Source organism: Poecilia latipinna, unplaced genomic scaffold (genome assembly GCF_001443285.1).
Source record: "Poecilia latipinna isolate Pla-1442-1.1 unplaced genomic scaffold, P_latipinna-1.0 Scaffold2996, whole genome shotgun sequence".
Taxonomy (NCBI): Eukaryota; Metazoa; Chordata; class Actinopteri; order Cyprinodontiformes; family Poeciliidae; genus Poecilia; species Poecilia latipinna.
In genome coordinates this window covers 1-25703 of record NW_015115612.1, presented here as the reverse complement: position 1 = coordinate 25703, position 25703 = coordinate 1, and the positions used below count along the sequence as shown (strand labels likewise).

At 43.8% G+C, this 25703-nt stretch overlaps 1 protein-coding gene and 1 long non-coding RNA gene across 7 annotated transcripts; one reads left to right on the top strand and one right to left on the bottom strand.

The window, feature by feature from the left end:
* Positions 1-437: 437 nt before the first annotated feature.
* On the bottom strand, positions 438-24158 carry LOC106939836 (protein SOGA3-like). 6 transcript variants are annotated; one of them, XM_015022397.1, is made up of 12 exons: positions 23767-24157; positions 21911-22813; positions 21533-21757; positions 20935-21093; positions 19921-19992; positions 19227-19546; positions 18907-19063; positions 18708-18777; positions 17549-18095; positions 17340-17469; positions 16914-17247; positions 12611-12698 (listed from the first exon to the last, which is right to left on the bottom strand). In XM_015022397.1, exons 2-11 carry the CDS (start codon positions 22688-22690, stop codon positions 17137-17139), a joined length of 2571 nt encoding a protein of 856 aa, XP_014877883.1. In that variant the 5' UTR covers positions 22691-22813; positions 23767-24157; the 3' UTR covers positions 12611-12698; positions 16914-17136. The 6 variants fall into 6 exon arrangements, with proteins under 6 accessions (XP_014877882.1, XP_014877880.1, XP_014877881.1 ...); XM_015022398.1 differs by lacking the exon at positions 12611-12698 and adding an exon at positions 14912-14998; XM_015022399.1 differs by lacking the exons at positions 12611-12698; positions 16914-17247; positions 17340-17469 and having other exon boundaries at positions 17583-17719; positions 17791-18095; positions 23767-24158.
* On the top strand, positions 15005-19336 carry LOC106939842 (uncharacterized). Its single transcript, XR_001422927.1, has 3 exons — positions 15005-15304; positions 18933-19076; positions 19250-19336. It is a non-coding gene; the product is annotated as an uncharacterized LOC106939842 (long non-coding RNA).
* Positions 24159-25703: the final 1545 nt, after the last annotated feature.

The window sequence follows — 25703 nt, the reverse complement described above, 5'->3', positions numbered from 1 at the left end:
CAATCAGCATAGCATGGTAGACCTCAAGTGACATTAGGAATTAAAACTCAGGCTATTGATTATCACACTTTTAGGTAAAACTACAAAACATTACATAACAACTTAGCATCTTCTCTAAGCATCCCAAACTCCTTCTACTTCCTCCATATTGCAACCACAAGCTTTTATATAGGCAGACATCAGTTTCTAGATGACTCCAAATATCTGCAGCTGTCACTGCAATGAAAGGTGGGATTACAAATGTTCACTTAAGCCACACTTTTCAGATCTTTATTGTTTTGTTTTCTTAAGGTGAAAACCACAAATCAGTTTTTTTTCCAAGTTCCCAGCTACGTTCTACTTTATTTCAGTCTTCTGCTTAAAATCCCAAATAAGATAACATACATTAAAGTTTTGTGGTTTTAACATGGCAAAATGTGAAAAACGTCAAACTGAGGCATTATTGGAATATTGTTTATTATACAAAACCAACAGCAAAGGCATCGTGTTTCACCACCTTTCAGCCATAAAAAAACACTACCTAGCAAAGTAACATCCTCAAACATGAGTATTTAGTTAGAGTAAAAAAAAGGCATTCCTATCTCTTTTTTGGAGCATGTTATGCAAAAAAAAAAAAAAACAGACTTGTAAATGCAGTTTACACACAAACCTTAAAAAAATGTTAGCTATGGCAAAAAAAGATGCATTTTATTCCAAACAATGCACTTAAAAATCAAGAAAATGCACAAGAAACCAGCCTTTGGTACATATTATAAAAAGTCGATTTTTATGCAGCTATTACTAAAAGTAAATGTTTTTTGTTTTTGCTTCACAATAATAAACATAAAGTCAAACTTCAATGAAAAACAAAATATTCTGGTCACAGTCAAGGTACAGTCCAGTCATGTGCTGCAGGGTTACTTTATGGTAGGGATGTCATGTGTGGAGAAATCTTTGCTCCACCTCTCCATGTCTGAGCTGAACGTACTGATGCACACATTTTAATTGAAACTACAGTCTTTTTTTTCTTTTTTTTTCAGGTTGTAAATCCAGTCTGTAGCAGAGATAAATTAGTTAAAAGCTGTTATTAGTAGATTTGTAAAGCTACGCTAGTGGTCAACGCTGGAATCCAGACCTGAGCAGATTATTCATTAGATGCTGTCCGTTACGCCTGGCAGGTTCACTTGGGCCATAATGACGATACTTGTAGCTGTTTGGAGTTATTCACCTTCTTTCATCAGGTATGTTCCACAGGATGCCACAAACACAGTTTGTCGATGAGTACATTCGGAATACATTTTCTGTCCTTCGTATTGATTTGGTGTATACAAGAGGAAAAAAGAAAAAAAAAAAAGAGAGAGGATAAAATGTTCGGAGTTCGTCAGTGAAGGCTTCTGGTTGGTTCCGAAAACACAACAACCTGGAGTTTCAAATGATGGCGGTCTCTATGTGAAAGCCGTGTGTGTAAGTGAAGGAGGAAGAGTGTTTCTGGAGGGGAAAGGAAGCGGGGATGACAGGCGTGGTGCATGGAGAGGACGAGGGAGAGGAGGACGAAGTGGGGGAGCGGCTGGCCCATCTGGAGGGGAGGCGACGGTTGGCAGGACGGGCGGGCCTCGAAAAGTTCTTGTGGACGGAGGGAGGCGTGACCGAGGACTCTTCGTCTTCCTGTAGAGAGGCAGCAGAGTTAGCATTTAGGATTATCCCGCTGTTCCGTCTGCATCCAAGCTGACGCACTCAGTTACTTAACATCACGTGTTCCAGCGGTTGTCTTCTTGAGCCTGGGGAAAATAACGGGCATATTTCAAACAGGAACTCTAAACACATCAGCACGCTCCTGCGTAAAGGTCACACAAGTAGCTCTGATTGATTTGATCCCTAAGGGGGGGGGAGCATTTGAAGTCAAGATAGCTGACATGTGAGGCACTTTTTCCCCTCGTCAACTCTTCTGAATCACCAGCGTTTAATCTCTGACAGTTCCACTAATGTGGTCCTCCCCATTTCGTTCTTTTCATGAGGTTCTCGAAGTTGCCTTCATAATGACTCCCACAACATCTTTAAGATTAGCATGACTTTAAAGCAACGCAATTACTTCAGCATTCTCATTTTGTGGTCTGCCAAGGCCAGTTAGTCAGCCGGCTTCTTGCAGATACTTCAGTAATTACCACACAACGGCCAGAAATCACCGGGGCCTTCTGGAAGGACTTAGAGTCCAACATCAGGCTGGTGCGGGCTGCCGGTCCCCTGCCTGTTTCACTGTCGGCTCCTCAGGAGCCTTTCAGCAATGGAGTGGCCCAGAAGCCCAGATTATAATGGAGGCTCTGGCCTGCTTTTATCTCTTAGCACATACCAGAAATAAACAACATTCCCACAAGAGCTGGCCTCTGTCAAGGGCAATTACTTACTGTTTAACAAAGTGTTGGAACAGAAAGCAACGCACAAGATCCTCCAGGTCCACTGACACGGCAAGCTTTGAGGATACAGTCTCACCGAACCGTTAAATATACAGTGATCAGGCATAACGTTATGACCACTGACAGGAAGGTTCAAGACATATCGCCATATCACATATTGAAGTAAAATCTAAAACTTTTTTCATATCGGATCCAATTTCCAATTTTAATCGATTTTTTTTTTTCTGCTTTCTTCTCTGAAGTAGAAATTGCAAATAAATATTTAGTAATAGTGGTTTTCATTTCAAAGATTCTATCTCGCATTTCAAGCATGGTCACACTTTACAGGACAGAATCTGCTGCTGGCATGTTGGTTGCTGGCGACCGCAGCACACCTTCAGGCGTCTGCTGGAGTTCATGCCTTGATGGGTCATGGCTACAAAACGGGGCGGAGGCAACTAAGGCTGAAACGATTAATCGTGTTTAATCGATTATTGAAACTAATTTAGTAGTTGATTGATTTTTAACTGGAGTATGCAGTCTCAAAAAAGGCCATTTGTTGAAAGAACGTACTCAGAGCAGTAATTAAGTCTAAATGGTACAAAACAATTGACATTTTGCATTTATGATTAAAAAAAAAAACTTTCCTCATCTGTAAATATGTTCTAGCCAGAACTCCTCAGGTGGCAATTTCATCTTAATCTGGTTCAAATTCTGTTAAATAAATCTCATATTAAGCATCTTTTGTAATCCAATTAATTGGTTCATCCAAAAAAGTGACACATTAGCTCTTCATGGTGTTGGTAAATCAAGTAGAACGAGCTGAGCTTTTCACATGTTAGAAGTATTTTGTCTCCTGCAGATGATCAAGCTTATACAAAAGGAATACCAGGTTATTGCATAGCTAGGCAATAAAATGTTCCTTTTCATACGAAAGCGGAATTTAATTATTTGTTTATTTGCATCTTTTAATGCATTTCCAATGTATAAAAAAGTTTTAAATGAAAAATCTGCAGAATGTGCCAGTTTTTATAATCGGATTAATCGATTAATCGCCAGAATAGTTGATCGAACACTCGATCACTGAAATGATAATAAGTTGAAGCCCAGTGGCAACACACTATTTGGTAGGTGAACATAATGTTATGCATGATTTCATGTTTTAGTTTTAATCTACAAACTGAAATACCTGAACACTGAACTGTGCAGCTAAGGAAGGGCAAGGCTTGACTCACCTGCACCTTCAGCTGCGTCTCATTGATGCTGTGGAGGTTGACCTGTGCGGTGGGTGATGTGTGCATGTGTCTCAGAGTGGGACTTAAAGGCAGAGGGGTCATGTCCAGCATGTCCAGTTCTGTGGGGTTGGAAACCATCTCGTTCTGCTGCGCTCGTGCGGCGCTTTCGTAGTTTTTCAGAATCCTTTCCACGGCGCCGTAGTTGGATCTGGAGCCCTCCGGTCGAGGGTACGCAGCAAGGGTGAGAGGCTTCCACGGATGTTCGTTCATGATGCGAAGTACGGGTCTGGAGGAGTCGAGCTGGAGAGGAGAGTCTGACCTCTGTCTTGGCTGCGCCACATGCCTTTTCTTGCTCTCGGCAGATGGCTGAAGCGGGGAGACGCTGGCTCTGGCTGGCTGAGGTTTTGTTTCGTGGGGATTTTCCCTGTTGGAGTTTGAACTCTCCACAGATTCGTCTGGCTGGGTGATTGTAGACGAAGGAGGCTCGTGGGTTGCTCTTTGTTGGGATTTCCTGGAGAAGCTGCCTGTTTTTCGCAGTTTGTGCTTGACCTCACTCTGGGAAGGTTTTGGAGCCTCTTTGAGTCCAGGATGCGGCTCTTCCAGCGAGAGGACGGAAGGTGTTTCTTTGGAAGCGCTCCTCATCTGCACTGGCTCCAATTCAGTGTTCTGTTTGGTAGACGTTGAGATGGAGGGTGATGGCGACACTTTAGAATATGAATCTGTGATGTCAGTGGAAACATCAGAGCACATGGATGGAGATGTGGCGTCTTTGGGTGGTAATATGTGGCTTGATGTTCCAAACACTGGTTGGCAAGCCTCAAAACGGGTCTCTTGTATATCCACGCCCCGGCCCATCTCGGCCTGAAACAAAGTTCTGTTGAACTCGGCTGTTTTTCGCTCCAGCATCAGGTTTCTTCTGGAGCCCTGGAGGCTGGGACTTCCTTGTGAAATCGAATCCACAGGGAATTCTTGGATAACTGGAAACACTTGGACCTTTCCGACATCATTGTTTTTCTCTGGGCACAGATCTGTCCCAGCAGTCAATATGTTGACCTCGGAGAAGCTTTTCTGGACAGTCTCGTACATCAGCTGTTTATTGTGGGTCAACTTGCTGGCGTCACAGGACCAGCGATTGTGGCAGCAGCCCGTGTTGCAGTTGGAGTTGGAAGGTGTAGAGCAGGATGTTAGCACGCCGTCTTTAAAGACTTTTCCCTCATTCTCTTGAAGCATGGCCTCAAACTTCCTGACAATGGATGGGCTGTTACACTTTCTGTCCAACAGAACACAGGGGCTATGGCACTTCCTCATTGTGGCCATAGGGGACTCTGGGATGTGGAGTTCTGTGTCTGGATTAGAGGAGTTTAGGTTCCAGGAGGAAGTACGAGGAGGAATGGGTGGAGCCGCCGTCTCCATGTCGGAGGATTCTCCAGGACTTGTCTCTGCGTCTCTGTAGGGATATGGGTCAGAGGTGTTTGCCATCCAGGTGTCGCTTGAACTTCTGTTGGCTCTCCAGGTGCTTTCTGGTGACAACGTGATCCAGTTTTCTCGCTGCAGAGCCCGGAGGTCATCGTAGATCTGGCTGAGGTCACAAGGAGCCTCTTCTACCTGCAGAAAGCTTTTTTCATGTCCCTCAGATGGACACAGGGATTCGGATTGGTTCCTAGAAGAAATTGGGAAACAACTTTAACCCACCAATATGGCATGGTCTAATTTCACTTCTTTACAAGTGAGAATTAAAGTTTTCCATGTGCAGAATCTATTATTTTCCAGACTCAGTCTAAGCATTTCGGTACAGTAAAAAAATGACGCGTATCTTCTTTCTTCTCTGTCAAATATTAAATCAGACTAAATATTTCCTGTTTTAGGTCAGTTGGGAGATTTTTTTGTTTTTGCTGATGCCACAACAAAGCAAGATAATTAAGTGTACATCAAATTTTAGGTACGGTACGATTCAAATTTTAAAGAAAGAAGAAAAAGCAATTCTGGCAATCCTAGTTTGATTTAATGTCATCAATTGGGGGGAAAAAAGTGTCTTTTTTTGTGCAAACATCTGGTTTCAAGTACAAGTCATGGACTTATTAACATCTACATAAAATTTGCCTTTCTCCAACAGTGAGGCACATATGATATTAACTATCTGATGATAACCAGAATCATCAGATTCTGGTTATCAAGATGCTTGCAAAAAGAAATTCACCTCTTATCTCCGCTCTTTTTCCTGATCTCGTCCTGGTAGCTACAAAGCTCCTCGCTAACGCGGGCGATTTCCTTTAGAGCCTGAGAAAGAAAGACACAACAGACAGAAAGACAATGAGACAAGATTATCGTTTTGTAATTGGGAAGTAATAAATATTTCATAAATAGTCCCCTGATATTAACAAACACATATTGAAAATCAGCTTTAAACACTCACAGCATTGAGCGCAGTCGTGTTCTTTTTCTTGTCACTCCCGTAACTCAGTCTGGCCCAGAGAGGACTCTCCGGAGGAGTTCCTTGGAGACCTTTATCACTCCCTATGGAAACGTATTCCTGTGGCGTCCCACTATCCGGAGCGCCACAGTAAAAAGCCTCCAGCTCTGCTGCACCTCCAGCTTTCTTATCACCCGACGAGTCTTGCTTCCAGGTTTCTCTGGATCTAGTTTCAACCAGAAGCTCGGATTGTAAGGGATCGCTCTGACTGAACCGCGCATCCACGTTAAATCCACACGGGCTGCCGCCGTCGGCGCTGATGTTTCTGTTCAGACCTAATCTGGGTGAAGGTGGGTTTCTGGTTGGTTCTGACGGAGTGCTGCTACTGAGCAGCTCCGACCGGGAGTTGTCGCTGAGCAGGCTGGAGCCCGTGCTGGTGGAGCGCATGCTGAGTCGGAGCACCGCGTCGTCGTCCTGCTTCATGCCGTCCAGGGCCGGACCCCCTCGACTGGATCTCACCTCACAGTACAGCTGGAAACACAAAACAGAAAAATAGATGATAAAAAAACTAGGGATGAATACATATCGGCACCAACATCGGGACTGGCCGATATTAGCCATTTTTTATCATATTGATAGCTGTCCGATAAATAAAACTCGGTCAAGATTAACAACTGATATTTATTTCAATCTCACAATGATGAAGAGCGATTATTATATTATTATATATGTCATGATCTTTATATATACATACACATATAAGTTATCTGTATTTGACCATAATAATATTATCAGATATTGACATTGGTAGTTTTTTTTTATTTCTGTGCATCCATACAAAACATCCTGCTTTATGCTGCAAAAAGTTACAAATAATACAGTAAAAATGCAGGAAATATAAGAGATTTGAGAGAAATTTGGTTTAAACTTCTTTCTGTGCCAACCTACACAAGCTGAATTTCCTCAACAAAGCTGCTTTTAACCTTATAAGCATATCAATCTATGTGGATGTGTGATGATGAACAGACTGATGACTGAGTCTAAAATTACTCAATGTATTTTCAGCTTCCTAGTTATCAAAGTGTCATCCTCAGGTTTCTATAAACGCAAAAGATTTATAGTCAAAAACTGGGAGTTGAGATGATTTATGTCTTAGCTAACATGATGAATCCGCTGCTCACAGTCGGAGCTGTGGTTGTGCAAGAAAAATGAAAATCATTTTAAAAGACTTTAAAGTCAGAGCCGGTATTGCATAAACCCAAGCTGTAGACAGCTTCAGTCTCTCTTCACAGATAAAAGGAAATAACAACTGTTAACTCCGCTGACTCTTTCCGCTCTTTAATCGCTGCAGTGTCAATGATCAAAAATAGTTTTGACAGGGCTGATGTTGAACAGGACGAGTAGGAGTACCGTTACAAACTGCAGGCATAGAAACATCTTCAAAACTGACGGAAAGTTTAAAATGTGTTGATTAAACAGTATTCTTGTTAATCAGGACTTTAGAGCATTTTTCGTCATGCTCTCGTCTTACACTAGTTAACCGGCTTACAAGCTTATTGTCAAGCATCTCACCTCTTCTATTTTCTTCTGCATGTCCTTCAGCTGGCACTCCCACTCTCTCCTCTCCACATCGAATCTTTCTAGCAGCTCGGCCTTCTCTCTCAGCCAGTCCCTCTCGTTGTGATCCAGACGACAGCGCAGGTCCATGGCTGTAGAATGCGTGTCGGCCAGGATCCTCCGCTGCTCTTCCCTCTCCCGGCGGACCGTCGAGGTCTCGCTGTTCGATTCGCGGGGACTCCGTGACGTCACCGATCCGAGACCCGCGGGCGACTGGAGGCCTCCGCTCCCTAACCCTGTGGCTTCTCTAGCTTCCAGCTTGGAGAGCAGGATGGCAAGGAAGAAAGAGGTAGAAACAGAATAGAGAATAATGGGATATTACAGTTGGAGACCAAAAGACGAGAGCCAGATGATGAGACATGTGGGGACGGTGGTGGGAGAATTTGTTGAAGGTGGAATTGGAGGAATGAAGGAGCGGCAGGAAGTGAAGATGGAGAAAGTGGAGAAATAATGTACCACGGGGACGAGTGTGAGTGGGTTTACAGGAGGGAAGAGGGAGACGGATTGAGTGTATCCTGTTAGAACTCACACAGATGGTTCAGAGATGCAAAGTTCAAGTTTATTTTCTATGGTGCTTCAGCACAGGATACAGGGCAGGAAATGGTAGGTTGAGGCAGGGCAGCATACGTCTGCAGATGTGACCCAATTTAAGCTTTCAAGAAAAACAACGATTTGTGACATGCAGATGATATCTGTGTGCAAATGTGGACCAGACTCTTTATTGCTGCCTATGCACCACTCAATTAAACTGTAAACGGTTTAATTAGTTAGATTAAAGGGTTTTTACATGTTTTTAAACAACCTGGAATTTTCCCCTGAAATATTTGGTCTTACAGGAAAATAAAATCCTGTCATGAGGGAAAATTGCCATATTACATAATCCACTTGTGTTACTACTACAAATGCTACTATATTTTGTTAGAATTTTATGTTAAATCATGATGAAGCAGTATAAGGAAAATGATAGATGGCTTTCATAGTTTTTTTTTTTTTTTTTTAGCAAAAAAGAAAGCACTTAACAAGCAAATTTTGTTCAGCTCCCCCTGAGTCAATATTGGAACTACATTCTCGGCATCTAAAATGCAAATCTACAAACATTGTAGTGTTGGACAGTAAACAGTTTTGCCTATTCTTCTTTACAGGACGGCTAGCTAATGAGCCGGATAGCCAGCTAGCAAGCTGTCTATCCAGAGATGCAGACAAATTTCATACTTTTCTGATTTTTATTTATTGAAAAGTCAAACATTAGTCCTTTCTCTCCCACTTTACAACTTCATGCTCCATCACCACTGTGTTAGTCTATTATGCAATTCCAAAAAAAAAAACCATTGTGGTTTGTGATTTTTACCATGACAAAATGTGGAAAAGTTCAAGGAGTGTGAATACTTTTGTAGGTCACTATATGAAAAACTATCTGTACTTAAAGCAATGCTTGGAGTGAATTTTACATAGAATTCTGTAAACAAGCCAATATACTATTTTGAAGACCTGGAATGATGGTGTATTTCAGTGTACATTCTGTGGTATGTGTGAAGTTTTGCTGCTAGTTTTAAAAAAATTGGAAGAATGTTGGGTTTGGAACTGGAAGAATCCCCAAGACAACGCCTCTGTACGTTGATGTGTTCCTCTCTCTGTGCGAGCGAGCGTGGACGCAACTTTTGCATACGAGCCTGCCGAAGTGTGTTATTTCTGTGTTCCGCCACAGACACCGACCAAAGCCTTTCTCCATGCTGCTATTTCTGACTGTGGCCTGGGGTCAAGAAATTATGGTGTAGAAAAACAAGTCAACATCTTCTGTCTGCCCGCGGCTTTTCTCAGAGGCCTCCGCAATTAGAGACGGATGATGACGGTTGCTGTCCACAATCTATATAAACTTTCGAATGTAAACATGGCTCGAGATGCAAAAAACAAGATGCTTGGACTCGCATTAAAGAAACAATCTCGGTTTTAAATGACTGGAACGGGAAAGTCGTTTCGTCCAACTACAGATGTCCAGGGAATAGACTGTGAAAATCCCGACGAAGCCCCTGGAGAGACACTCGGGTATTTACACATCAACACTTTACACTGAGTCTGTTTAGAGAGCAACCTCTGCACACTCGAAGCCAGCCTGGGCTCCTCTGAGTGCCACGGGGTTTATAAAGGTAACTGTGTCACCAGGGTGACCCACTATTAATAGCGGACACCCAGCCCTGTACAATGTCACATTCTGAGAGGATGTGGGAGGAGGGGGGGATGCCGAGGTAAAGAGAGGAAGGGGAGTTTACTGCTAACGCGGAATGAGATGTATCCTAGCTGCCAGCAGCATTCATAAATCAGAGCCACACGGAGAAACATGCCTGGAAATACTGGGGCCTGAGCTGAAGCCAGAGAGCTTGGATGCTTTCTTGGTATTTGGTGCTGGACGTGTCCAAAAGGGAATCAGCGGATTCAAATTCAGGCCGCATACATGAGGGTAAACGGCGTTGGCTAATTTAAGTGATAATGTGATATTTAACTCCTAGACGTTTCATTGTGACATTGTCCAGATGCCATTCCTGTAAAAGCTCGGATAACAAACACTTGAACGTTTCACTTTAACTTAAGTGAATCTGGTGTTTCTAAATTTTCCGACACTTTTACTACTCGAAGTCGAATTAAAAAAAAAAAAAAAAGGGAACAAAAGCGAGCAGCTCTAACTCGCCAGAATGCAAACAGCATCATTAGAGAAAATTATTCAAAGGAGCTCATTTCAGCCTGCCCTGTCTGCATGACTCAGATGATTGGACTAAAGGGCTGCACTTCAGCGAAACCCACTACAATTTTCCTCTATTACTTCATAACTCTGTACTATTCTGGACAACAATTAGTGTTAACACTCAAACTGCCCCTAGCACGTTAGCTGTTTAACACCTGCACTTTTCCCTCCACAGAAGCTAAATATAGACTCTCAGCTTTACTGGTGCAGTAACACCAACATGTGAAAAATGACAGGTTCTTGCATCTTCAACTGTTCATCCTTCAATTGAAAGTAACTATATACATAGTGCGGTATGTTTTGAATGTGGCTGTTTACTTTATGAAGTGTTTTTTGTGTTTTTTCCATCGACGAGTCAAAAGCATCTCAAAGTAAGTTGATCAGAAAACATAAAAAATGTATATATTTCAGGAGGAGTCTTGGACGTTGGAAATGTATGATAAAATATTTGAGATTCACCCATCGGACATCTGTAGCCAATTTGTGATCTCCATTTTTTGCAAGTCTTTTTTTCAAACCAGCTGATTTAACTTTTTCATTATTCTGATTTTTCTTTAATAATTGTAGCTTAAGAAGGTATCAGAACGGCATTCAAAAACTGTTTTTTTGGGGGGGGGTTTTCGATTGTGACTGAGCATTATTTTTGGAGCACGGACAGTGACACAATCAGCATACAAAAAAAACTGATGACGGCACAGGTGACCTTTTAAACTGCCTTTAACGTTTCTTACTAGAAACCAGCACGACTGGCTAAACTAACTGGAAACAGTGGTGTATAAAAAAAATAGACAAACTTTGCTGTATACCGTTAAGCCTTTACGTTGTCTGCTTAAAGTTTTGCTCTCTCTCACAGCCTGAATTAACCACAGAACCGCCATGAAATATTGTAGAAATCTTTATATCTGTCTCTTTAAGACCAACTGAGTTTTTACGGATAGTTTGGTCACCAACTGTAAAACAATCAAGTCTTTGAGTCTTCACGAGTCAGGATGAGTCGAGCTGAATGTTGTTCCATTTCTCTGTGCATTTCTACAAAATCTTTAAGACGAGCCGGGTGCTGGCGTGTAAAGTCTATTTGTGTAAATTTATAGTTGTCTTGAGTCTAACTTCAAATTCCTGGCGTCGTTTTCTAAGCCTCATAAAAAGACTCAGCTTATCGCTTAGTAAATATGCTGGCGAACGTGTCATCTGTGGTTGGACATGGCATCCAGACAAAACAAGTCTTACAAAGGGTCTAATCCTGCTCTGCCTGGCCACACTCCAAATCACATTTCCCTGCTCTATTTACAGAATCTTAAGAATAAAAGCTAGTTGTGAGCAAAACAACACAAACATAGATGAGGGTGGAGATTTTGTGTCTGTGTGTTCTAGCAAAGCTAGAATATCTGTTATCTCATCATCAATGGTTTCACATGACTAGCCAACAGGACTGTTGAACCACTATTCTCCACTTTTTCTTTCTGGTTCTAGATTCAAAGAAGGGAGGGGGGTCTGTGTGAGGAATAAATTCGTTTTGAGTCTTTGATACAAATCACATGAGGCTCAACTGAATATAGATAAAGTATACAAGTACAGCGAAGTAGTCTAAATGTACAAATTAATAAATGAGAATTTGTTGGCTTAAAAGTTTGTTTTTCTCTGTCTAAATGGTGAAAAAGTCCAATCAGTTTTGGACTTGCAGCAGCCAAATAAGTCCCATTTCTGATCCCTAAAACTGTAGTCCTGTGAAGAGAAGAAAAGCTCTTTTTCAAGAGAAGCGCATTTGGCTTCTCTTTGCCATGCAAACCCTTTAGCCCTCAGTATTTCTGCCAGTAGCTGTCCACGTAATAGGCTAGTATGTATCTTCCTTAGAGCTAGCTGCTAAAAGTATCAATGTCTTTCTAAGCAGGGTTTAACAGAGCATGTCCCCGCAGTGAAAACCTTTTTGTCTAAACTTGGATAGAGGCTGTAGCATACCGACTTGGCAATTCCAGTTGGGTTACCAGAAAATGACCAACCAGCCACACACGTAGCTGAAAATCTACACGTGAAATATTGCTGATTGCTGTGCGGAGACGCGTGCGCACATGCACATGTTCAAACACTTTGAGCATGCAGAGCAACTGAATACCGGTGCATAGAAACAATCTACAGTCTGATCATCATGGCCGGTCGTCTCTCACCTGTGCAATCCTGCATTTGAGCTCAGCTTTCTCAAGCTCCCAGGCACATCTGTCTCTGGTGTACTGCAGCTGGAGCTCGCTCCTCTTCTCCTCCTCTTTCTTCACCTCGGCCTGCACCTCCTCCAGAACCGTCTTCAGGTCCAGCAGAATCCTCCTGTTCTCCCCACCCTGCGTTGATACACAAACGGCATCCCGCTTTCTTGTTAAGCGTGGATCACATGTTTGACCTTCACAAAATCTGAATTTGAAGCTCCGAAGAACCAGGAAGTGGTGGTTCTTGTATGGACGTGACTTTGAGCAAATCCTAAGCTTTGTGTCATTTATATGTATATATAGATTCTAATACTTATCTAACAAACATTTAGTTTGATGTTCATTTTTTGATCTAATGTAAACCTTATGGATAAAACAAGATTGAAAGTGCTCCCTTTTGAGAGTACAAAAAGAATAAAGCCTTTCCCACATATTATGAACGAATTTATTAATTTTTAATTGACTCCCGTTCATGAAAAAATAAATCAGTTCAGGTTTGATCAGACGACGAGTTTTAGATTTTTATCCAGAGATGGTCAAATGCAGGACTATGATGTTTAAAAGACTATAAAACAGCTTTTTATGTTGGGTGGATATCATATGCTTGTAAAAGCCAAGTTGTTTTCTTGCTCTCCTCAGTTGCTCTTACTGTTGGCACCACCGCATTCCTGTTTGCCACTGACTGGACTTCTAATGAGCAATAGAAAATAGAAAAGCTTGTGGCCAAGATTTTTTCTTTTATGACAAATGCCCTGAGTGGGGAGCCATACTTAAAAAAATAAACTCCTTGGTTAATATTGGTACAGAAATGCTGAATAAATTATTCCTTCTAATCTATTACTTGGATGTCAGCAACTTGTCTCAATAAGGACTCCTTCTCTCGCATCCAGTCTTCTTTATCCTGAACGTGTCGCTTTTTCAGATCCTCTAGTTTCTTTTTAAGCCGCATGTGGTGCATTTGCTGCTGCTGCTGCTGGGGTTCGGGGCCCGGCCACATTTGTCCCCTGAGGACCTCGAGCTGCTGGGTCCCTGCCCCTCCCTCTCCTCCAGTTTGCGAAGCGCTGATCGGGGGCTCCTGGATGTGGCTGAAAACGGTGGGCGGGGAGGAGATCCTCCTTAGCGGGCTGCGGTTTTTGCCCCGGCCCCTGTCAGCTTTCTCAATCCTGGAGCGAGGCACAAACTCCCACCCCTGAGACTGCACGTAGCCCCCGCCGCTGGCGCCCTGCAGCCCTGCGCCGTTCATAAAGGCGCTCCACATCGCTCAAATGCATGCACATAAAACACTCAAATATGCAATGGAAAGTCACCAAACGATGTTGTGAGCAGCCATTTCTGCTCTGAACAGTTTTGATCAGTTCACTGACTCCTCCATCAACATCAACTTTAGTAACTTTTAGGAGTTATCCACACCCGGCCAAATCCCGCCTCGGGCACACGGCTTCACCCCTGGTCACCGTCGCAGGGACACGCTGGACGGGACGGGATGCTTCGGCCGTCTCCATGTCTTCACAAAGATGAGGTCAAGATTCCATGCTGGTCCCCCACTTCGCTCAGTCCTTGTCCTTTACAGACCCGCTCTCGGTTGTCCACCTGCGCTGCTTTTCTTTTGCGCGTCCTAACCAAGAATGAGCCGTCCCCTTGAAGCGACAGGCGCCCGTAAACACTCCGAGGCAAAAAGGAGAAGCTCCCAAAAATACCACGGAGTGCTTCTGATGTAACAGCAGCGGCGAGTATTTTTACCCCTCTGTAACCAGGAGTTTTCTCTCTCTCTCTCTCTGAGGCTGAACGACGCCTAGAGGCGACAGCGGAAGAAGAGCCCCTTAATCAACACCGAAGTCTTTTAATTACGTCGCCACCTTGCGCCGTAGCCATGGCAACGGATCGATTCGAGCACCGCGTCGCGGCAACTTTGATGGCCAAAAGTGAGCAGTCGGTTCTTTTAAGAGACCGCAAACGACCCATTTTGAGTGCCAAGAAGAGGAAGCGTTTAACAAACTGCTACTTTTGCACAGCAAATTATCTTTAGCTTGGCTGTAAACAAAGCAGGTTTGTTTCTGCTGTTAGCTGAAGTATGAGAGGAGGCTGACTGTCACGAGGAGAGCAAAGAGGGGTGGGCGTCCATTAACCTAGAAAGCAGACAGCCACACAACTCCACATGAAAACGATGTTCATTTGTTCATAACTGTCACCTTATCCTAGTCGTAAACTCGTAAGCCACATACCAGCTAGCTACCTTTAAAGTTCGCGGTCTAAAGTCTTAACTCGTACGAAGCACACGCTATTTGCAGCCTTACCGTACGTCTTGTAAGGTTCTGGGACGTGGAAGTGGTCGTCCTTATTTTAAAACAGCCACCAATTGCCCAGCTACTTTTCGGACAGCTGAAACACTTGAACACTTGGTCTGGGCTGGGACGCAACAGCACTGTTAAAAACAACTGCAGTGAGGGGGAATGCCTGCAGTTAAAATGATGCTTTCATTAACTGGAATAAAATTCCCCTTCCTCCCTTCCTCCCTCCCTCCTACTCGTGTCTCTCCTCCTCTTCCTCCCACAGCTGGCCCTAAGACAGTGTGTGACGTGCAACATCCCACCGGTGGGATAAAAGAAGCGGACCGAGTCCACCTCCCATCCTGGTGGCCAGACGAGAACCCCCCATCTGCACATTTTTGTGCTGGGTCTGCAGACCCCACCCGTGGCTATTTTTAAATAGTCTATTGCTGCAAAAACCCACAATCCAAATAGGTAAAACGCCAGTCTCTCTGTCTATGTGGAGGGCTAAAAGGGTCTGTAATGATGAACTTGTACTCTTATAACAAAAATGCATAGCTTTTCGAGAATGAGAATGAAAAAAAGGTTTAAAAAAATAACCAAGCACAAAAAACGATGATATAAAGGGGTAGCATCAATATCTGGAGGTTTAGTGACTCTCAAGATATGGGTAAATACCATAACTTGATGCAAAATAAAAGAAAGACGCATAGAATAATCAAAGATACAAGAAAAATATAGAACATTACAGAAAACATATGCCCACATATTTGTCATTTTTCTTCTGTAAATGACCAATAGACCATTTCTTGCACATAACGTCACCCGCTCAGTGACTCAGCACAGGGAAGCTTTCAAGACACGCACAGTGTCTATTTTATTTTTTTTTTTATCTTTCTCTATTTGCATTTTGTCAAAAATACAACCATGGTTAACTCCATTATATTTGGATCTCATGTGATAAACCAATGAAAAGTGCCACATGATTGGGAAGTTGAAAGAAAGCGATACATGGCTCTGCAATTGTGTAAAAAAAAAAAAACAAACAAAAAAAAACTAGATGTGTGGCATTCATTTTTATCCAACCTCCTTTAATCTGATGATATCCTGAAATAAAGTCTGGTGTAACAAGTCGCTTTCAGAAGTCATTGAATTAGTTGATAGAGAGTGTGAAATTGAATAAAACTGTTCTGTGCCTTCAGAGGCCTCCACAAATATGACCTTTATGGAAGAAGAGAGCCATTTTTTTTAAAAGCCTTGTTTAAAGTTTGTCACATATCATGTACATGGCAAACATCAGATGAAACCAAACTTAAGCACACGTTGCACACCATCCTAAACATGTGTGGTGAAGCAGCATCGTGCCGTGGGTTAAGGAAAGTGGTCACAGCTGATGAGAAGACAAAGCTAAGCGCAGAGAATTTTTGGAAGGAAGGAGTGAGTGGGGTTCCTAATAAAATGAAAAAGTTCCGGGGCTGTGAATACTTCTTACAGAGGAAAACATTACGCAGAACATTACAAAGAATGACAAGTACACGGAAACCCCACACATTTTGTGGTCTGTCTGTATGTTTGTGTTTTGAATCTACTGTGTTACAAAAGACGACCAAAAGATGATGAGTTACACATCATACCATCAGCTCAGTGACTCAGCACAGAGGGGCTTTCAGGAAACAAAACAAATGTAGCACTGACAATAACGGTCACTGTTATTGTGGGCATGAACCTGAGTTACTGGATGCATTTTCACTGCAACGCACCACTGCTGCTGTAACCCAAACCTCAACATGCACCGTCCCCCTCTGGCTGCACCCAGATGTATAGCAAATGTCGGACGAGCTGGGAATATCTCAGAAACCGTTGTTTCGTTGACCCATTCAAAACCCCCCAGTGGATGAATTACATAAAAATAAACCGAGTGCAGTCTACACAATGTGGTTTCAAGCTGTTCACAGTTTAGTAAACAGATTCTTTTTTTCTTTTTTGTCCTTTCTTGCAACGATCCCAGAGCTTGCTTAAAACACAATGGGCTCGAGTTTTTCAGTGTGTGCTTGAAAGTGAATTCATATGCGACAACACTCACCTAACTCTCCAGCATCACTCCTAAGCTACGCTTTGTCCAGGGTGTGGCAAGCAATCGCAGTCCACGGATGATTGGAGTCGTACTTGGGGAAGTGGAACTGTCCTGTACCTTGAGTGACCGTATGCGATGCGTTGAACGTAACAGAACAGAACTTAAGATGAACGAATAATGTAGCAAACAATATGAAAAAGAAAAGTGCACTGCGTGGTCTTGAGCGTGTGCTTTACAGAACAAAGAACAGGGTGAAAAGAAATACCAGTTTGAAAATGGTGGCATAAGAGAGCGAGGAAAACAGAACGAGGATGAGGATGAGCAAAATAATGGGTTGAAACATCTGGGTGGATGTGAAGAGCAGGATTGCAGTTGATCAGAATGAGAAAACTCTACAAGGAAACCACAGAGGTGCGTTCGTCTGCAGTGGCTTACAGACAGCGGTTCTTCTGGCTGTTTGTCGTCCTGCTTGGGGACATCCAGACGGTCTATGAAGGTCTGCAGCTCTTTCCTGAAAGCTTTCATCTGGGCATTGATTCGATACAGCAGCTCATGCTCTCTAATCCTGCAGAGCAGACGTGGAAAAGCTGAATCCAGGGTTTTCACAATGCAGTCTAGTGATTTATTATTTATTTGTTTATTACCTGCCACCTTCTTCCTCCTCATCCAGCCTGGCAAACAGCTCCCCGTTGGTTACGTACACTCGGGCCTCAGCGATGATAGTGCTGGTGTCAGCGATGAGCCTGTCGATGGTCCGGCCCAGCCTCTCGGCCTCAATGCGGATGTCTATCATCTGCTGCCGGTCCCGCAGGCTTCTGGATAAAAAACGGCTATCTACTGGAGAGTAAAGGGAGCGCGTCGGGGTGAGGCAGCGGAGGTTTCTCACCTCGTCGGAGTCGCTCTCTCCCCCGATGGGGCCCTCACGCTTGCGGTGCGGCGGGAGGAGGCGAGGGGAAGCGGCGGAGGCCGACGGAGTGTCGTCGTCCCGGCCCCCGTCACTCTCCGCGTCGCTATCCCGCGGGCTGCCGCGGATGCCCAGGTGGGAGGCCAGGTCGTAGCGCTGCATGTTGGAGAGCAGCACGCGGTTTTCGTACTGGAGCTGCATGACTTTGCCGCTCAGTTCATTGATCTGCAGGCGTGCCGCTTTCAGCTCCTCTTGGAGCGCCTCCAGTTTAGCCTGATCACCCCCACCTGAAGGCAAGTAAAAGTGAAAATGAACTTCAAGCACTAGCATAATTCAATAATGCTCTTGGAAGACATATGGGATCGTTCCTACTGCTACGTTAGTAAATAAGGAAGTGATCTCTCAAGTAGGGCTGGGCAATGAATCGATAACAATATATATCGTGATAGACACGCGATCAATATCAATACAAAGCACATCGGATATTATGTTAAACAATTTCGCAAAACAGAATTATGGGGCATGTGAGCAGAGGAAAGGCTTTAACTGCTCAACCTCTCAAAGTCAGCTAAGCAAAGAGAGTGGCATCAACTAACTCACTCTCTCTTTGGTTACCTAGCAACAACCTGTTAAATAACTTGCACAGCAGCAGTTACAGGTGAAAATGAATACAACAGCTCCAGAAGAAATTGTGGATAAAACAGGAAAGGTCATATCACCAGTTTGGCAGTAATTCATATTTTTAAAACAAACAAACAAAAAAAATCAATAATTATCAGCGCCTGATGTGAAATGCTTGTGTCATGACATGTTTTTCAGTCATATTGCCCAACCCTACTCTCAAGTGAAATCATTTATTTGCCGTGCAACATAGTTTTCATTTCAAAAAGCAAACAAACCTCCTCCGTGTCTTGATCCGGCCTCATGGGACCCAGCCTTGTATTTGAGCTTATTGAGCTCATTTGTTACCTGAGGAAATGTAAATTCAATCTTTGGTGAGGTGGCTGGTCAAACAGCAGAAAGTTTGGAATTTAATTGGTGTAAAACAGCAGAACATACATAAATATATATATATTTTATGTAATCCACCCAACAAACCTTTTTATTCTCTTCTTCTACATCAGCTAAGTTCCTGCGGAGGAGTTCTGCCTCATCCTCCACCAGCTGCAGCTGCTGCCTTAGTTCGGACAAAGCCTCGCCTTGCTCCCTGCTCTGCTGGCTGCCGCCGCCACTGCCATCCCCTCCTGCTGCCAGACTAGAAAATACAGGTAAATATAAGTTTAGGTTTGCTGGCTTTCTTTAAAAAAAAAAAAAAAGAAAAAAGAAAAGGACAAGCTTTCAAATATCAAATAAAATTCTTCACTTTTCAAATTCCCATCACATTTTAACATCTAAAGTGTTGATTGAGATGAGGGTACCTGTCCTCTCTCATGTCATCCAGTTCAGCCTTCAGTCCTCTGTTCTCCACCTCCAGCTCCACAATCTTCCTCCCCAGGATGTTTGCCTCCTCTTCCACCAGGCGCAAGCGGAGCTTCAGCTCAGACTCCCGGGTGGTGGGAGGCCCCCCGGCCTCGCCTTTGGGCAGCGGGCTGTCCACGTCCCCATAGAAGGAGCGGTACTTCTGCAGCTCCTGCTCCAGACGATCCTTCTCTTTGTCGATCTTCGCCATCTTTTTTCTCATTAAGATGGCTTCCTCCTTGATGAAGGCGAGCTGGCACCTCAGGTCCTCATTTTCTTCCTGCAAAATGGTAAGGTTGCTTTTTACTTGCTCTGGTTTCTGTGACTTCTTTATGTCTTAAGCACCTACAATTTTCATTACAGTAGAATATGTATTTTGACTCGGGGTCAAAATGCAGATGCACAGCACACTTGATTTTATTCGGAAAAAGCTTTTAAAAATAATGCTTCCTTCTTCTTCTTGCGTAACAATTACACTGTATTGTTTTGTTGGTCACGTTAAATGTGAATAGAACAGATTAAATGGAACAAAATGTGAAACATCTTACAGGGTATTACTAATTGTCTGGGAATTGTGCAATTTAGGCCTTATTACTTAAAATATCCATGGAGGTTTAGTACTCAGTGGTTGAGTAAACACAAGACTTGACTCACCTCAACGGGCGTCTGTGGCATCTTTTTCTCAGTTCTCTGCGCGTCCTTACTTCCTTTTCTTTTCAGGGAGAGCTGCACAGAAGCAATGGCAATTATGTCATATTGTTTTCAAACTGAAAGTGGTGATTTAATCCAAATTTTTTTTTACATTACCAAGTTTATTTACAGAAAAAAAACTCTCACTAATTAATAAATCCTATCACTGGGCAACATTTTAAAATATAAATCAGGCTGCTCAGATTTTATTTTCTGTTTTTGAAGCACACAATCAAAAACATCCCTAAGAACAATTTACGGGGTCAGAAATGTGTTGTGTTGCAATTAATTGAAAGGAGTTGTTCTGGGAGGGGGGGAGGATTGAAATGCACAAACAAGCAGGAGGCGAGGCTACTTAAGTTTGAGTCATTTTATGCATTTTTGGTTTTGTGTGTTAATGAAAATCCTTGAAAACCTAACTCAGTCCCATAAACCAGTGAAAGGTCGTGTTTTACCCTTAAGAAGAACTTAAAAACGCATATAGATTTTTGCCTTTGTACAACAAAATCCACGATTCGAGCGTACAGTGTGCATAGTTCTCTCTGTACGGTACGAAATCACGGGTCATGAACTTTCCACTCCCATCATGCATTGTGTCGCTCTTAAGGAGGGATTATTTCGACAGAAATCTCTGAAATAATAATTTAAAAAATAACCATATTTAAGCATAAACTTAAATGAATGGTTTACCCAAATGACCAATAAAATCCACATTCCTAACATAGTTTCAGGGCTCTACAGCTGCTTATTACAGTATGAAACATTTCTTTCTAGCCACCTTCACTGCATCCTGCCTTGTCACTACTTGAAATTGCACTCTTTATCTGCTGCTTTTTTTTTTTTTAGTTACACATTGTCTTTCCTCATTCCCACTCCATTGCCATCCAAATCGATTTTAATCAAGTTTAATTTTCCTCCCCGTCTGACCCAACGAAGTAGAAAAACGAACAAACGCGTCGCCTCGACTTTCTTTCTCACCTCTCTGGCTTTCTCCAGCTCATTTTGCAGGGCCTGTTTGGTGACCTCCACTTCTATCAGCTGCTGCCTCAGCTTCTCGTTCTCCTCCTCCGTCCTTGTCCTCTTCTCCTCGACATTCTCCAGTTCGTGGTGCAGGCGCACCGACACGTCCTTTGCCACCTGCAGGAAGAGGCCAAGAAAGGCAAACACACAGTGCCTTGTGAATGTTTTCGTAAACGCCAGGCTAAAGGTCGTTTGTTTAAGTCTGGCGGTGTGTGACGGCAGGGAAACAATAAAAGATGCAGGACAGTGGGTCCTGATGACCACAATCGATGGCACTGGTTTAGGACTCTGCTTCAATACATCTGAATCCAAAATGTTAATGTAGCCAGAAATGACTCAACAAAGAGGCTAAATACAAAACATGTGATTCTTTGCAAGGTTTAATTTCTGACAAGTTGTGAAAATCAGTCCGCAATCTTTACTATAACGCACTATTTTGTGTTGATCTGTCACATCAAACCGGTGTAACTTGGCAAAAATATGAATAAAAAGTCACTTTAAGGGCAAAAAGCTGTTTTTCATACATAAGGGCAGATTACAGGCATCACGGACTTACCTTCAGGTCTTGCTCCAGACTTCTGAGGAGCTCTCCATCCACTTGGCCGCTTTCATTAAACCTCAGCCTCTTCCTCTCGGCCTTCTTCAGCCGGTATTGGAGGATGCGACAGTTTTTGTTGGCCCTCTCCAACTCTCTGCGCATGTCCTGCAGCTGACAGGCGTCCTCTTCATAGAAAGTGTCCCGCATCTCATCCATCTCTGCCCGCATCTCCTCAATCTCAATCTTGAAAACGGCGAATCAGCTTTATCAGATCATTGCATGCAGCAAATAAAAATGACAACCCCCCCCCCCACGCATGCAAATACAACAGGTGTAGCTGATGCTGCGGTTCGTGTGTGTGTTTGTTTGTGTGTGTGCATCTTTAGCTATATTTACCTTTAAATCTTCATTTTCGTCCTCCAGCCTCTCGATTTCTTCTTGCAGCCTCTCGTCGGGCTGTGCAGACGGCTGTGGAGCGGCGGGCTCGGGGGACAGCTCCGGCTCCGGCTCCGACGCTGGCGGAGACGCGGACTTTGTCTGCATCTTGGCTCCTTTCTTCCCCAGGCTTTTATTCAAGTGAAACTGTATCAGTTCGGACTGCAAGCATCCTTCCTTCCAGAAACCGGGTCCGCATCCCACAGTGCTTTTAGAGCTCTTCTTATTGCTGCTGCTGCCGCCTCCAGCTGAGGCGGACTCTGCGCCTCTCGGGTTTTTGCTCCTCAGTTTCGGGGACTTGGATGCGCACGGCTGGTCGGAGACAACGCGGCTCGAATCGGCTCTGGAGGGCGAGGAGGCGTCGCCGGCGGCGCCGGCGGTGGTGGGGCGGGCGGAGTCTTCGGTTGCCTGCGCCGCCGCGGGCCTGCTCGGTGTCGGGCTTTCAGCACCAGCAGACTGGACAGCGGCCGCGCCTCTGCCGGGAGGAGCACTTCCGGCCTGCCGCTCCCTGCCTGTGGAAACGGGAGAATGACCTCGACTACCTCTGCCTCCTCCTCCTCCTGCTCCTCCTGCTCCACTTGCTGCCGCTTGCTTTGGTGTGACGGGCTTAGCCGAGCCGCTGCCCTTCTGCACAGTTTTAGATCCGGTTTCCTTGACACCGGCTGGAGACGACGAGCGCGCCTGCTTCCGGCTGCTATTGTCTGGCTGCCGAGAGGAGTCGGCAGAGGATGGGTTCATCATGGTGTCAGAGGATCAGTTCATTCTCGTTAGTATCCACCCTCTCCATCTGTGTCCAGACTAATAAGAATCTGTAGAGATCGCTCTACAGGTCCACCAATGTCTCCCAAGTTTCTTTGTCTTGCCCTGTGGAAAACAATGAATTAGGGAAAGAAGAAGAAGAAAAATGGTTCCCCATGAACCCAATCGAAGGTAATAAGATTAGGCTCTTGTCAGTGGAAAGTTGCCAGCAAAAGGCGGGGGTGGGGCTAGGTGGGGATACAATGTGATCAATGATTATGCAGTTTGCCCTTTTGGGTCTCCGTTTGATTCCTGCCTTTTGTGTGAGATCAGCTGCAGTTCGGGTAGTTAGACATTTGCGTCAGATGCGCCCAACGAGCGGGCAGAGAGGGAAATGTAATGTCACTGAGCTGAGGCGGCAGACAACCAATTAAACCTCGCTGCCGTTTCACTGACACCAGAGCGCTGATGTCAGTGAAACGGTTCTGATCGGATTCAACGGCAACAAAAGCAGCTTCGACGCTGGACGAGAAGCACCAACTCATAAAGAGTGGAGCTGCTTCCTGTCAGCCATCATTTCATCCGCCACATCCTACATGCCGGATGACTCAGTAAGCCGACTCGAACGGATGGAGGAGCAGATAAACAGAAGTGTCTTAGGCCACTTGATGGGAAAACAAATATCTCTTTTTTTTAAGTCTATTTAATTGCTAACATGATTCATTTAGTTTTTCTTTTGTGTGCGTGTGGGGCTTTTAAAGCTCTAATAATGAAGAGCTTCTTTTTCATCCATTGATTCAGCTGAGCGACATTAAATGAGTCTGAATAAAGAGAAAGCGCAACTCCGTTCCACATTCTAGGAGAAGCAACAGCAAACCAGCCACGTTGCCGGCCTGACAGCAGCTACAGAAAACAATATGGACAACAGTCCAACGTTGTCCTTCATCCCGGTTACTGCTGCCTAATTCACGCAAAACCTGTGTGTTTTCTTCTATTTTCTTTTTTTTTTTTTTTTACAAACAAACAAACAAACTAAACCTTTAATTCTGAAAATAATCATCCCGGAATCAATTTCTTACCTTTTCTGTTCCGCTTTGTCGAATCTCGGGCAGATAGTGGTGATGAAGAGGAGAGAGGAGATGCTGACTGGACCGCCTCCCGAGCTCCAGCCAACCTGTTTCAATATTCATGACATTACATCATCACTGGGAGGGCCGCGGCCGGGGATGGAGGCGCAGGCGGCCGGCTGCTCTCATTGGAAGGAGAGACGGGACATTACTGGTCCTGCTGTCCTCCATGTCTGTCCCATCCCGATTGGACGCGAGGGTCCTCTGCTCCAAACCGGCGGACTGTGAGATGGACACTGAGGTTGAATACACGAAGTTCTGACATTTTCTCAACTGCAGGACTTTTAGCTTAATGAGGTTTTGAATGGAAGCTCAGCTGGAGAGGCCAGAATGTTTGCAATAAATAAATAAATAAATAAATAAATGAGCACACTGAGAAAGAAGATCTGTCTTGTGTAGTTGATTAGTTATAATTCTGGAAAATGATTTCTGAACCACTGCAATTACAGCTGCTGCAGGTGTTTATACGTCACGAAAGACTTTCCAAACAGTTGTATTTATGCTGGTGTCTAATAATTAGTAATTAGGTCATTTCTGACAATATTTGTCTTTACTGGGTTATATTTAGGGGTGTCAAAGTAAATGGGGGTTGAATGCACAGCTGCGTTTTACATTTTAATTGTGAGTGATTTAGAAACACACGGGTCGTTTTCCCTGCGCTTTAAGTTATATTTGACTTCCAGATGAAATTCCCTCCAAAACACACCGAGTCTGTGGTTGCAATGTGAAAAACATGCAAACATTTCAGGTGGCACGAACACTTCTTCTGCAAACCACCGGTCAACCTTTCGTTTTTCCTCTTCGAATCTCAGAATGCACAAAACGACTCGGTATCAAAGAGTCAAAAATATAGACGAAGATATAAAGCCTGGTTTGGTCAGCAAATGTCAACTTGGACCGACTGTGACATTTTTTTCCAGCTGTTTTTTTATTATTATTATTTTAAATATAGTATTGCAGATTAAAAAAAAAAAAAAAAAAGTCAAACCAGACATGAAAACAAGAAGCTGTATTGCGTTTGGAGACAGACCAGAATCCTTCGCTTTCAATGATTGATGTGTTCCTGACTGTCTGAGTCGGGACAATCGCAACAGTACAGAACAGTAAAGTTTGCCACATTTCTCATGGTTGATAGATAGGTGCCCATACGCTCTCGGTTGCTGGCTTGTTGTTGAACACACGATCCACTGCTTCGTGTATGTGAGTGAAACAAAGTCTTCAGCTGGGATTTGCTCTGGCCCGAATGTTTTACAGCTTGGATTTTAACTCTTGTCAAGGCTTCAGTGAGGCCACACCTCTTGGCCCCGTACTGACGTGTAATCCATTACCTTCTGTCTCTGCAGATTGTGGAAACACTCTGTCTTGATCTGTGAAGAAAAGTCAGGCTGCTCTCTCTCTTGTAATCTCAGTATAATTAGCAGGAGGGGGGGAAAAAATGTTGCAGGACCAATAAGCTGCAACTTAAGGATGAAGATCTGTTTTCTTTGAATAGGACGACAGATGCTCGGGGTCTCGCTCTCCCTTTTCACTGCGACGTGGCCACATCCCCCACATTTAAACCCCGGCCATTCAGTCATTTTCAGTGACAGATGTCTGCATCACCGAGGCCTTTGTCTACCAGTCATTATTAATCTGCCCTGTGCGTGGCGTAATCAGAGATGATCAAGCGTTTATTTGTGTAGAAAGGTTTGCTGTTCTGCTCCACATAACTTGTCGTGCTTTGACACAATTGCCAAAAAGGGAACTGGGTGAGACTTCTTAACTGATCAAACTGATTTTTCTCACTTACTAAACTCAAATACTCTGTGCTACTGTAACAGGTGTAGAATGGATCACGACAGGAACCAGGATTTGCATTGATTTATTCCTGTTTAGAACAAAAACATATT